The 13,564-nt window shown below is 42.1% G+C and overlaps 1 protein-coding gene and 1 long non-coding RNA gene across 7 annotated transcripts in view; one reads left to right on the top strand and one right to left on the bottom strand.

Annotated features, from left to right (window-relative positions):
- Window positions 1–4,686, top strand: part of UTRN (utrophin) — a gene marked incomplete at its 3' end in the record, with an annotated part of 322,774 nt that extends 318,088 nt beyond the window's left edge. For all 4 annotated transcript variants that reach the window (XM_082215859.1, XM_082215861.1, XM_082215860.1 and 1 more), the window contains 2 exons: window positions 1,630–1,652; window positions 2,496–4,686. In XM_082215859.1, coding sequence (XP_082071985.1) covers window positions 1,630–1,652; window positions 2,496–2,504 — 32 coding nt within the window. The remainder of the gene's footprint in view (window positions 1–1,629; window positions 1,653–2,495) is intronic.
- Window positions 1–13,564, bottom strand: part of LOC309528518 — a 61,340-nt gene that overhangs the window by 31,135 nt on the left and 16,641 nt on the right. The gene's annotated exons all lie outside the window — the stretch shown is intronic.

The following is a 13,564-nucleotide window of genomic DNA, read 5'->3' as shown; positions in this document are numbered from 1 at the left end:
TTCTTGTGGGAACCATGTACTGTGTAAATGTTTGTAATGCACATATCCCCACAGTCTACTGGGTCAGGCACAAAAGTGTGAGCCCATTAGGACACCGGTCTGTGGATTACTCAAGCAAGGGGTAACTGTTTGAATGAGGATAGGCAGGGAATATTGACAGAGGCTCCACTGAGCAGCTACATGGGCAGCTGGTGGAGAGAGGTTGTTAAACCCCCTGCATTGTAATTCCGTTCTGAAATACTGCCGAAAAAAGAAAAACCTTGATTGTATTGCTAATTGGCTTAACAGCATACTGTTTCTCCTACTGCAGCATGTGTGCCACGTGCCATGAGAAACTCTTGCAGGGTGACTTAAGGACAGATCCTCCCTTCTGATAAACATTAGAGTTAACAACAGACAGCTATTTTTAATATATAATTTCTGTTTCTCAAATTAATGACTTGCAGTTCCTTGGAGAAAGCTTGTGATAACTGTGGCTTCCAAAAAACACACAAAAAAATCTTAATGGAAGCAGAGTCCCTCAGGGAAGACCTTATGTAGTTGAATCTTACAATCAAAAATATAATGGGCTGGAAGTGTGTTGTGCTGTATGATGTTAACTGGTCCATAGCACTGAGGCAAAGGCCCATTATGTTCAGCAGATGGTATGCATTTGACTATTTTCTCTTCTATGAATTATAAAGTGTAAAAAACCTTCAAAAACGAATAATTTTTTCCAGGGCCTGCTCAAGATATTTTGTTATCCTGGGCAAATTCAAACTTTCCACTCATACCCCTCACATGACTAATATCTGTGTATTACTTCTTTGCATGCTGTTAGGTCCCCCTAGATCACAGCACAATCCACCCTAATTGTACCACAACGAGAAGGCAGAAAATAAACCACACACAGGTCAAATAATTCAAGCAAGTCACATTCCCAAACAGATTATTGCCCAGAAAGCTGGTATACAAAAATGAGCTGTCCATTTTGCAGACTGGGAACATAAAGGCAGAGTTTTTCTCTTCTGTAAAATGGATAACTTTCTACATACAGAATAAGCATAAACACACCTTCCTGAACTGCAAATCTCTTTTTTACAATGGACCACCCACACACCACACCCCTTACTCACCGTATGTATGTATAGTATCATACAACAGAACACAAAACACCATTCATACATATAGCACTTCCCCATCTTTTTTCACAGAGGCTACACGCATGACACCCTGAAAAGAAAAGAAAACCCACTCTGTATATGCAGCATCTCCCTCTATCACAACCCCAAACAAAGAAAGGGGAGCAAGCGGTGTGGCTGAACTGCCTAAGAAACCGGAGGCTCCTTTTTGGTGCCAAGTATGCTAGGGCTAGGCTGTTCTTAGCAGAAGTGGCTGGACTGCACAACTCAGAATAGTGCTAATACTGGAGATCACCCATAATTTAAAACAATTTGAATTTAAATTAACAGGACTATGCAAAACCAGAAAGGTATGTGCCAGCAGATGATAAAATAGTAGTTATGCTCAGAATCAAAGGGGCGGGGAGAATATATATTGCTATCTAGCTGGCTATTTTTTGTGAAAGTTTCATCTTAATCCTTGACTTTCCATTTATTGCAGCTAATCGTTTTGTTTTCTTATTTACAGCAAATCTTGCCGGCAGACCACAGGTATGATGTATTTCAGTACTTTTAAAGTTGTGTGTCCACAACTGAAGTATAAACTTACATGCAACTTTGTAATTAACTCTGCATTTTTCAGCAGTTTTTGTTTCACTGTTTAGATAAGTAAACTCGCACATTTACAATTCATTCCTCACTATGAACGCAGTTTAAAACAAATGTGCACATCTACTTGTTTGCAAAATTCAGTCTGGTGATGATTGATGGCAATATGCTTCTAACTGTTACAAACCATGGCAGGACTTGCTTACTGCAGGAAGTTGTAGGTTTTTTGTTGGGATCCCATGGCAAGTGTGCCATAATTCGCTGCACAATCTTGGTTTGTGCCTGTGTGTGTTTTTAGTTTAAACAAGAGAGAGCAACAATATTTTGTTTGAACCCTTTCACTTTGTTTTGCAATATGAGGAGCTCACAGGACCCTCTAGGGTTGATCACCATTGTCCACTGCAGACATTACTGATACCTATGGTTTGTTAAATCTGGAAAAGGCCACAAACATACAGTGAAACTGGTTTAACTTGCCAAGCTAAGTCTTGTCTGTGGGAGGCATGATATATTTGTGAAGCCTAGAAGGTGGAGGTTGTAAATCCACCCTTTTAGATACTGCTAAAGAGGACTGCATATAGAGGTAAGGAAAACAAACCACGGTTAGGTGTTGTTTCCATTGGGCCCATCAAGTTCTGCAAGCTGTGCATCAGCACCTTCTGCTGTTGCAGAAATGGCCATTCTTTCCGAACTTGATTCAAAATATTTATGTTGAATGATGTTGCTACCTAAGAACAGTATGTAAGATAATAATTTCTTCTTACTCTTTTCCCCCTTTGACTTCAGGCAATGTGAAGTTTTCTGTTTTGAAGACTGCCCACTCTTCCTGACATTAAATGCAACTCCTTTTCTACAGATGCCAATAATCATACGGCTGCATGGGACCTTGTAACATACTGTTAGCTCTGTGTGTTCTTACTTCAAATAGGAAAACACTTGAACTACCCAAAGATGAGGATGTTGTGGTTTTATATAATATTGTGTGTGTTTTCCCCTCCTCTTTCCCTCTCTATGCAACTGTAAATTAACAAACCGCGGAGTATTTCAAAATGGTTACACAAATGTCACTGATTTATATAATATGCAGCATCAGGAAAAGGGGCGGGGGTTTATATCCATTCTCTTTTGATATTGCTGACGTGAACTGCATACTGAGTTTGGAGCAAAGAGTTACATTTTTACATTCCTTTTGGCTTGTTGCATTTACTGTTTCAAGTAACTTCTCTTCCAACACATACCATTCTGCACAGGTTATTTATACTTAGCCTAATAGTTTCAAAACATGGACAAAATATCAGCTTCTATAACCCTCACAGCCCCTAGTATTTGACAAATAGCATTTCTGGCTGTGTATGAGCACATGAGACTCTATTTTGCCCCAGCTAACCTCATTCAACTGCAGTAGCTGTTGGCACTACAATGGCATTTTAATGGATTCTTTCTCCCAACTGAATGCAGACTGATCTTTTCCATCCAGGCTTTGTTTTTACTTTAAAATGTGAGCTAAGCTGAATTTTGACTTAATAAAATCATTCTGAATATACATTGTTTCTATTATGGGCGGGGGGGGGGCATTATGGTCTAAATGTGCCAAATTTTGTGAAGTCCTATTGTGTAAATCACCCAGTGCAATGGCTCAGATCGACTTGAAATTATTTTATTCTCCTTTTTGGTAGTGTTAATAAATGAAGGAGCTCTGACTAGTTTAATGGTAAAAGTGTTCTGCCTTTATATCAGAAAGGCTGTCTGCCCTGGATAACTTCAATCAGTATCAACTTGTACACATTTTAAATGGCTCCCTTAACATCATGTTAAAGGCAGAGAAAACTCTGGGGAAGTTCAGCCATACTTCAAGTAAGTAGCTGGGCATTTTCCTTCACTAGTACATTTTCGGATTTGCATGGGTATCTGCTTTCATTACCAAAAATAAAAATCATTTGCTCAGTGAGATGTGCAATGAACATCTCTGGAGCATCCAAATAGCGCTGGAGAAATTCAACTCTGATTTTTTGGGATGGAGAAAAGCAGGGAAGAACTTAGCATTGCGTAAAAGTGACCATTCAGTGAGGGCAAGTGTTTTGGTTTGCCAGATGGAACGATCCCCACAACTCCTACCCCCATGCACTGTTCTGGCGGTTCTGCTGATCCCGCCGCAAGCCAATTTCCTGAGAGAAGCAGAAGGCCTTGCACAGGGCGGCTTTCACTGATGGGACTCAGTTGAATCCTGCCTCAAATGTTTGCTTGCCTTCTGCAAGGGGACGCATAACAGAATAATGACTCCATAATGATCCCATAGGAGGAGCAGTAATACTCCTGGCATGGTGTTTACTTCTCCTAATAAAACATCACTGTAACCACTCACTTCTCCCATCTCTTAAGCGGTGCTGTTAATACTAACAGCTATGCCCAGAGATATTATGAGGCTCAAATTAGGTAATATATGTTACATACTCATGACTCAAAGTGCTATCTAAATGAAAAGTATTATTTCTTTTTTAGCGTGGGGGGGGGGAAGTGTTGCCAAAAGCAAGATACAGAAAAGCAGGTTAATATGTGGATTTTTCATCTAGAAAGAAATATATTTTGGTATAGATATTTTGAGAAGGAAAAATGTTTTGCAGAAAAGGAAAGCCATGACCACCTTTCTACCTCAAATCCATTTTTTAAAAAGTATTTACTTTTGGAAACCACTCGATGTTCTGATTTTTGCAAGGTATTTTATTTTACCAGGTCACATCAAAGCAAAAGCAGCAACAAAAAAGTTAGCCCCCTTTTAAAACATTTTAGCTGAAAAAAATCCCAGTAATGGATATGATGGGCTTTTTGGTATGACTGAAAGGTTATGTATGAATTGTTTTTCTGCCTGTGTTTGTATGTAAATTCTGTCCTCTGCTGTCAAGTAAAAGCTACTTAAAACCTTACATTGTAATATTCTTCCTCCGAGACACTGATAAATAAAAGGAATACATTGCAGTAACATCTCAAAACAAAGTATGTAGTTCTTTTGAATTTTGTGGTATTAAACTATCACACTTCCCTTTTCTAATCTGGTTACATGGTATGACTTTCACTCTGAATAAAATTAATTTTTAAGTGAAGGCTGTTTGATATTCTTCATCCTAGAAGTAAACAACATTTAGAAGCTTGTTCCCTGTATGAGAACATTTCAGACTTCAAGGTGCCTTTATGAAAATAAACTATGTAGCTGAAAAATATAGCTCAGTAAATCAGTGGATATTTTTCTGCCATTTTCCATCTTCAGCAATGCATATTTGCCAGCAATCACTCTTTGCTGGTGACAGATTTTAAATTCTAACCACCAATCAGTGAACTTGGTTTGAAGTATACTATTAATATTGAAAATATCAATATGTGTTGCCCTGTTCAATGGCAGAACGATTTTTAAATTCCACTGACTTGTGCTCAGCAGGTCTTTCATGTCTAATATAACGTTCTGTATTCTGGCAGGAAATGTAATTTATAACCAGTGGGATTTTATAACGATGTTAAACATACTAGACATTAAGCTTAATCAGTTTTTAGAGGCTGTGGCACTGATTTAAAATTTGTTCCTTCTATGGAGGAAGCATGCATCTGGTGCCAGAGACCACAAGGCTGGAGCACAGTGTCGTCACCAAGAGGATGCTGCCCAGCATGATCACAACTGGAAAAACTGGATCCCCCACATGAAAAATGAAGCAATGCAGAGTGATAGTACAGAGCCCACACCATGCTATAGATAGCAACAGACCCTATAATTTAGAGGAGATCCACCATGGGCAGATTCACTTCAGAATTGCCAGTGCTTCACTTCATATCTGAGGCAGAGTCGTCCTGCAGTCTTCTGAAGTTTAGGATGTCTCCACATTGATTATAATGAGAAAATTAACTACAGATTATGTTTGCAGGCCTACTAGGCACTTCTGGGGGGCAGATGAAGCCTTTCAAATTTACAAAGATAAGGGGTGTGCGATAGGTAGCCTTACAGCAGATTGGGTTGGAATGGATCCTGTTGCCTCTGTTTCCCTTCCCAGAAACAGCCTTGGGGGCACCATGACCTTTGCCACCCTCCTGCTTCATCTTTTATGGAGGGAATGACATTTTATAGAAATCTGTAAGAGTACACCATTGCAGTGGATTGTGCTTATTATAATATTTCCTGGATGTGTATGCGAGGGGTGTGTGTGTGAATGTGCATGACATAGGCACCCGCAATACACACAACGAAGAACACAGACACAGCAAGGTAGATTACTATACTATACTATACTATACTATACTATACTATACTATACTATACTATACTATACTATACTATACACAACCTACAAATACTGTATTGGACACAAGTTAAATCAGGACCAGACTATGTGTGGTGGTGGTGGTGGGGAAGTAACATACAAATAACTATCAAACACTCGACACAGAAACAAACCAACAACAGCTAGAGAAGAATTATGGTGCAAGAGATGGGATTATGCAAAAGCAAAACACATCTACCAACAATTCCACTGTTCTTAGGAAAGGCAGGATGTAAAAAGAATAACGTCCGATATTCTCTGTAAATCTCAAAAGCACTGCTAGATCAAGTTAAAATAAGAACGTAAGAAAATTCCAGAGGCCCACCTAATCCCATCTCTCCCTATATGCTGTGATCTTCTGGATCCGTGCTGGAGCTCAGTGTTTCTGTCTGTTCCCCATGGTCTCCTGACTGGGGTAGTCTGCATCTTTGCTGGAGAATGAGCTATCTGCAATCTGGCTGGGACCTGGTATGACATCAATCTTCCAACATTCAACATCACTGGGTGACCCTGGAGTTCTTGTATTAGAATAAAAACCTCTCCCCACTTCTGCATGTCATGTTTCCCTTTAATCTCCTTTTTTTCTAAACTGACAAGTCCCAAACATAACCTTCATACTGGAGTGAAACGTACGTGTCCTACTATCTATGGTAAGAAAAGCACTTCCAAGACCATCAAAATCTGGAAAGGGAACAAAAAAATTCTACCAAATCATGGCTGTGTAGTAGGAAGAGCAGCTGCATTCCTACTGAGAAAAAGACAGAAACAAGTAACACACCACAAGCCTAGTTTTTAAAGGCCTGAATCATTTTTTTTTTAAAAAAATACCATGAAGAAACTACCAGTTGAACTCCAGTAATGCTCTCTCCCTAGCAGCCATCTGCCTCACTTCACTGGGAGTTGGTGGCACTTGGAGGAGGGCCTCTGAAGAGGATTGTAAGGTTCAGGAAGATACATATGGGAGAAAGTGATATTTCAGGTGACCAGCTCTTGAACTGGGCAGAGGTGCACATTGCAGCTGACAAACCACTGGCATAATGTGATTGAAATGTCCTGTGCCGTTTAATAAAAATGCACTCCTATTTTGGACCAGCTACAGTTTCCAGATCATTTTCAAAGACAGCCTCATGTGCAATAAACTGCAATATTGCCGGGTAACTTGTGGCCATTCTATGTCCTTCCAGGTATGGCTGCTACTAACAAATCAGCTAAAGAACACCTCAACCCACATAGGCCACCTGAGAGTCTAGTGAAGATGCTGGATAAAGCAAGCTTGTCCAGACTGAATACCCAGTGCTTTAAGAGAACTGCATTCCTTTCAGAACAGGTTTATAGCACTTGCCAGTAGCACTTCCATTTCATCTTGCTTGAGTCTTGATTTTAGTCCATTACTGCACCCAGGACAGGAGTTTCAGCCATACCAGCTGGAAAATCCCCAAGAGCTCTTAGGAATCCATCAAAACCCATTAGCCTCCAGGGATGGGCCATTCTAATAGGTTCCCCAACCCTGTAAATGTAAAGCCACTGAAAGACTAAACCTCAGTAGGAAATGACTCCTCCACTTTCAGATCACCATCCTCCTGGATAGCTGAGAAAACCAGATCTAAGTGTGTCCTGATACATGTTTGGAGCCAATGGTATGTTGGGAGAGCACCATGAATTTCTCAGTCTCCCCAGACAAGGCAGAGGCAAACTTCCTGAGAGTTGAAGGGGGGGCAGTATACCAGCTGAATTGCTGATCTGTCATGAGAGCCCAACATAAGCACTTCAGATTGTTACTCAGATTTACTTACCTGGCCTCTTGTGCTGATGGGTAAGAAGCCAATGTCTTTGAAGCACTTGCAGCCTAAATGTTGACCACAGAGAAGACGAGGGAGAGGCCAGGATAACAAGGGACAGGTGTGCACTTGATGGTTTTATCCAATCTTAGACACACATTAGAATGTTGAAAGGTCTGAAATGTTCCCAGGCTTTGAAAGACTGCAGAACAAATATCTGTAGGGATAACATGCATTTGCAATGGGTGCTGGCAGCTTAACAACATTTCTAATTTTGGAAAGAGTATTTAGCCATGCTTCTTTAAAGCTTCAGCATGCGATGGAAAGCTTTAAATTTCAAAACTTCAGAATCCAAGCCTTTTTTTAAAAAAAGAAGAAGAAATATGTCATATGTATTTTGCCCTTTTGCTGCACTTAGAATGGCTGCTTGGCATCATATTGATGTGTGGCATTGCATATAGGACTAGCACTCCAGTGTAAAAGATTTGAGCTGATTTGTCTGTCCTTGCAGAGCTGTCAAGAGTGACAGATTTTGGAATGTTTTGTAATATTGTGCTGCTGTCACAGCTGTGCCTTACTTGCAGGTACGATAAGTCTTGGAGCCGAGCTGTTCCGAGATTTATATAATGAACACACCCTTTAGCACTCCATTCTTGTGGAATCCTAGTATTACCAAAGAATAGGATTCCCCCCCCCCCTTTTAGATATATAAAAATCACATGGCTGTCTTCTCAGCAATATATAGTAAGATTTTCAATACCTAGTGTATCATAGGGACGCGGGTGGCGCTGTGGGCTAAAGCCTCAACGCCTAGGGCTTGCCAATCGAAAGGTCGGCGGTTCGAATCCCCGCGGCGGGGCGCGCTCCCGCTGTTCGGTCCCAGCGCCTGCCCACCTAGCAGTTCGAAAGCACCTCCGGGTGCAAGTAGATAAATAGGTACCGCTTACCAGCGGGAAGGTAAACGGCGTTCCGTGTGCGGCTCTGGCTCGCCAGAGCAGTGATGTCACGCTGGCCACGTGACCCGGAAGTGTCCCCGGACAGCGCTGGCCCCCGGCCAATAAATGTGAGATGGGCGCACAAACCCCACAGTCTGTCAAGACTGGCCCGTTCGGGCAGGGGTACCTTTACCTTTACCTTTAGTGTATCATAAACTTGTTCCTCCTTAGTTCTTAAGAATTTGTTCATTAGACAGATGCCTAGCTAGAATATTGTGCATGGGGAGATTAAAACCATGTGAATTACTATACACAAATAATGCAATAAAGTTCAATTTCAAAAATGGCTTTCCTGCCCCCCTATCATATTCCAACACAGAGCTTTCCAAACTTTTCATGTTGGTGACACACTTTTTAGACATGCTTTTAGGATACAGTAATTCAATTACACTAGCAGGTTAAACTAGCCCTTTTCCAGCATGGGAAACATTCACAGACACACCTACACACTGCAGCCGATACACTAAGATGTTGTGGCACACAGTTTGGAAAGCTCTGTTCTAACATGTTAATTTCCTCTCTCTTTTTCCTGGACAATTCATCTGAAGTTATTTGGTTATACTAACAACCAATTTGTCTTCTGAGGTTTTAAACATATTACTTTTCCCCAAATGAAGTGTTTCACTTGAATGAAAAAGGTCATGAAAAACATTAGCTGTATTTCTTCACTAGAAAATTCTCCACTGCACCCACCAGGCCTCAGAGAATTACCGTAGTTCATGTGGCCTAGATTCTGACTGGCGCTGATGAACTTGCTTCCTACTACAATATGATGATGTTTTACATAAAGAAGGTAATCTTAAAACAGATGTAATCTTGTTTAAGCAGAGTGGATAGTGCTGGATGGTTTCTTTTTCTTTTGCCAAACTATCATTGTTTATCCTCAACTATTTTTTTTCAAACTTCCAGTATTTGGGATGTCCTAACCTCTTGGGTAGGGGACGCGGGTGGCGCTGTGGGTTAAACCACAGAGCCTAGGACTTGCCAATCAGAAGGTCGGCGGTTCGAATCCCTGCGACGGGGTGAGCTCCCGTTGCTCAGTCCCTGCTCCTGCCAACCTAGCAGTTCAAAAGCACACAGTGCAAGTGGATAAATAGGTACCGCTCCGGCGGGAAGGTAAACGGCGTTTCCGTGCACTGCTCTGGTACGCCAGAAGCGGCTTAGTCATGCTGGCCACATGACCTGGAAGCTGTACACCGGCTCCCTTGGCTAACAAAGCGAGATGAGCGCCACAACCCCAGAGTCGGTCACGACTGGACCTAATGGTCAGGGGTCCCTTTACCTTTACCTTTAACCTCTTGGGTAAGCTTACACAGTATACTTAACAGACATGTTCTGATTATAACTGCACACAGGTGCACAGCACAGAAAGGACATGTGGAACTGGCCGACCTGATTCCAGTATAGCACAAGGAGCCATGGATGGGTTGATGGGGAGAAGAAAAGAGATTTATAGAATCCAAGCGGTTTGGAAAGAGAAATGGGAGTGGTTATTTTTCTGCCTGTCCTAAAAATGTTTATACTGGTGTTCTGATTGTGCCTTAGCAGTTTACTTCCTTTCAAGCTGATCCTCTTCTTGTTTTTACAGGTAAGCTTCCTTCCTTGTTTCTGCCCCTCTGAAACTGCATCTCAGGATTTAATCATGCTCCTCTGGGATTAATTATACTGGGCAGGTTATGGAAGGCACAGCAGAGACTGGCATGTAGTCCTTTCAGGGAACAATTCAAAAGACACGGCCTAAAGTTGCAGTTTCACACCCCTGCTCTTTGGTAGTGAATGCTATTAAGAATGATTAGTATAGTGATTGCCCTCACATGGGTGCACACTTTTTCATCAAAGGGAGACTGTCACACTTCCTATGACAACTTTTATGGTTCATTAGCTATTAGCCCAGCAAGTCTGAACCAGAGAAATGCAAAATTTTCAGCACTATCCATGTGTGGGGAAACTACAGGGATAGCTGTGAGCCAGCCATTCCCCTCCTGAGCTGAAGGCCATACAACTGGGCAGGGCCTGTTGGCAGCAGCCCCAAGAAGCCTATGGGAGGCTGGCAAACCAGCCACTGACTTGTCTGAAACAGCACGGGTTGGGGGGGGGGAGAGAGCAGAAGCTGATTGGCCTGGGGTGATCCAGGAAGATCTATAGAGGAGGGACAAAAGTGAAAGAGAACCTCACCCAAATGCATGGTTAGCTAGGTTGATCATGTGAAAAGAAGGGAAGATGACACCTAGGAAGGGTGCTCAACTTCTCCAGATTCATAGTGTTGTCTGAGTCACAGAGTACCAGCGACCACTCCTGCACTCAAATGAAGTGCCTTTGCTCCTGAAACAGACATGAAGGAATGGTGCTGTTACTGCTAGGGGGGTCTAATGTATCCGGACTAGCCCTTATCAACAAAAAACACAAGGTGGAAAACCCTGCAAGGATCAGGTACTGAAGCTGGATGGGATCCCTGGAAGGAATGCTAGAGAGTTCGTCATCACTGCTTCCCATAAGAGGATAATGACAAGTTTCCATCTGCACTTTAAGAAGCTGGGACTGTGGACTTGAAGGGAGCCACAAAACGTAAGGTGAAGAATAACTGCTTCTGCTCCACCGGGCTTCAGTAATAGCCCTGTTCACTGAACCAACCAGAGAGTATGGATTCTTTGGAAATAAGGGGTTGAGTGGGAGACTTGCCTCTGACAGGATCACACAGTGTTAGATGTTTCTAGCGCACGCAGCAGTGGTTCAACCAGGCCCAATAACAGGATGCCGCTCTGAACTGGAATATCTTTCTAGCTGTTCTTTCTAGGTAGTAATAACAATACAAGCCAGAGATTCAGGCAACAGGGAAGACAAAGCACCTGCTCTGCCTGCAGCCCTAACTCTCTTTGACAAATTTCACTAGGCCGCTGTGTCTCCTACAGTACCGAGAGGTGATCAATCACCCTTCCAGAGTGTTCTCAATAATGCAACAAGATGGGATGCCATTTCTTGCACATTTTTTCTGTTTCACTAAAGAAGCACATACAACAGCAGTTAAACATTGCTCTGGGAAATATAGAGTGTAATTATTTGTCATACATCAAACAAACAAACAAACAAGAAAATCCAGTCTGCTTAAAAATGTACCCCCAAGCTACTATGTGCTTGTATAAAATTCTATCAGGTTCTGAAAATTCATCATCTGTTAAGAAATTATTGAAAGTAATCATTGTCCACTATAAAAGTGGAATAAATCAAAACAGCACAATGTTTAACAGAAGCTAGCTCAGAAAAAGCAAGGGAGCCTATGCTTGTGAGCCTGTCAGTATCCTACCCTCTCCCCGTGTTTCCTACTTTAAAGTTAGAAACAGCAGCTAGCATGCAAACTACACGTATTTCCAAGTAAGAAGATGAGTTTCACCCAGTGCTATTTTTCTAGAAAAAGATATGCTGGGACTCACCATTAATACCTTCCTTGTCCTTTTATAATAACAATGGCACCCACCTGAGAGGTGCCAGAACCAAGTTCTGGCAAGTTCTGGGGGGAAAGCCCTGGTTTCACTGCAGCCATATCTCCGTTTTCCCGATTACCCATGGATGAAATCCTCTCTTGCAGTGGGCATATGAAGCAGGGTGAGAGCCAAGTTGCCCAATAACTTTTCTAGACTTTGCCCTGCTTAAGCCTTGTGACTACCAGGACCAGCCATTGCTTAGATTGAGACTACCCATCCTGCCCTACTGCCCAGGAGGAGGACATCTGTGTGGATGCTACCACTGGCACTGGACTAATAATGCTTTCGTGAAATTTCAGATGGGACTCTTCCACAAAGTGTGCAAAGACCCGATACAGTGGTACCACGGGTTAAGAACTCAATTCGTTCTGGAGGTCTGTTCTTAACCTGAAACTGTTCTTAACCTGAGGTACCACTTTCGCTAATGGGGCCTCCCGCTGCCGCCGCACCACCGCTGCATGATTTCTGTTCTCATCCTGAAGTAAAGTTCTTAACCCAAGGTACTCCTTCTGGGTTAGCCGAGTCTGTAACCTGAAGCATCTGTAACCCGAGGTACCACTGTACTTGGATTCAACAGACCCCTACTACTGTTTCCTTGCACTAAACCAAACTGCAAAATTGAGGCTTACAAATCAAAGTGGATGTGTTAGCACCACTGAAAATGGCACTTCAGAATCATTCTCAAATAGGACAGACCGCATAGGCACTTAAATGGGAAGACACCAATACCAGATTAATAGTCATGGAATGTTAGCGTTAAGTAGGACAATCTCTGATGTCTCCCCTTTAAGTGCAAATCACTGGAAGGACGATTTCATGGCTAGGCCTCAAAGCACCACTTGCTGAATAAGTTACAAGTTAAGATCAGCCTTGCCAGATGTTTGAGGAAAATGGGAATATATATACCATCTGTCAGAGATCTGATCAGTAGCCAGTTCAAAGAGTGTCTGGGGAACGGCAGAGAAGAAGAAAAGGGATAGGAGAAGGAGCTGTGAATCTCCTTTAAGTGTCTCCAAACACATGTATTTAGTTTGAACAGGATACATTGATACAACTGTTAGTACTAGTTTTGGCCAGGCATATTTCAAATAAATTTTGTAGAACTACCCTTTATGGCTCTGAAACTTTCTGCAACACAATTCTAGATATGCCAGTGACAAACAATTAATGCTATCAGTGCCTGTGCACCTTCTGCTTGGCAAGTATAACACCTTATAACATAATAATGAAATAGCAGCTAATGCACTTAATGAAGCACAGTGGACCAACACCAGCTGATGACATGGCTCCCCAAATCAACAC

This window comes from Podarcis vaucheri (genome assembly GCF_965113315.1).
Source record: "Podarcis vaucheri genome assembly, chromosome: 3".
Taxonomy (NCBI): Eukaryota; Metazoa; Chordata; class Lepidosauria; order Squamata; family Lacertidae; genus Podarcis; species Podarcis vaucheri.
Note: the sequence above shows the minus strand (reverse complement) of the source record. Positions and strands in the feature narration are given on the sequence as shown.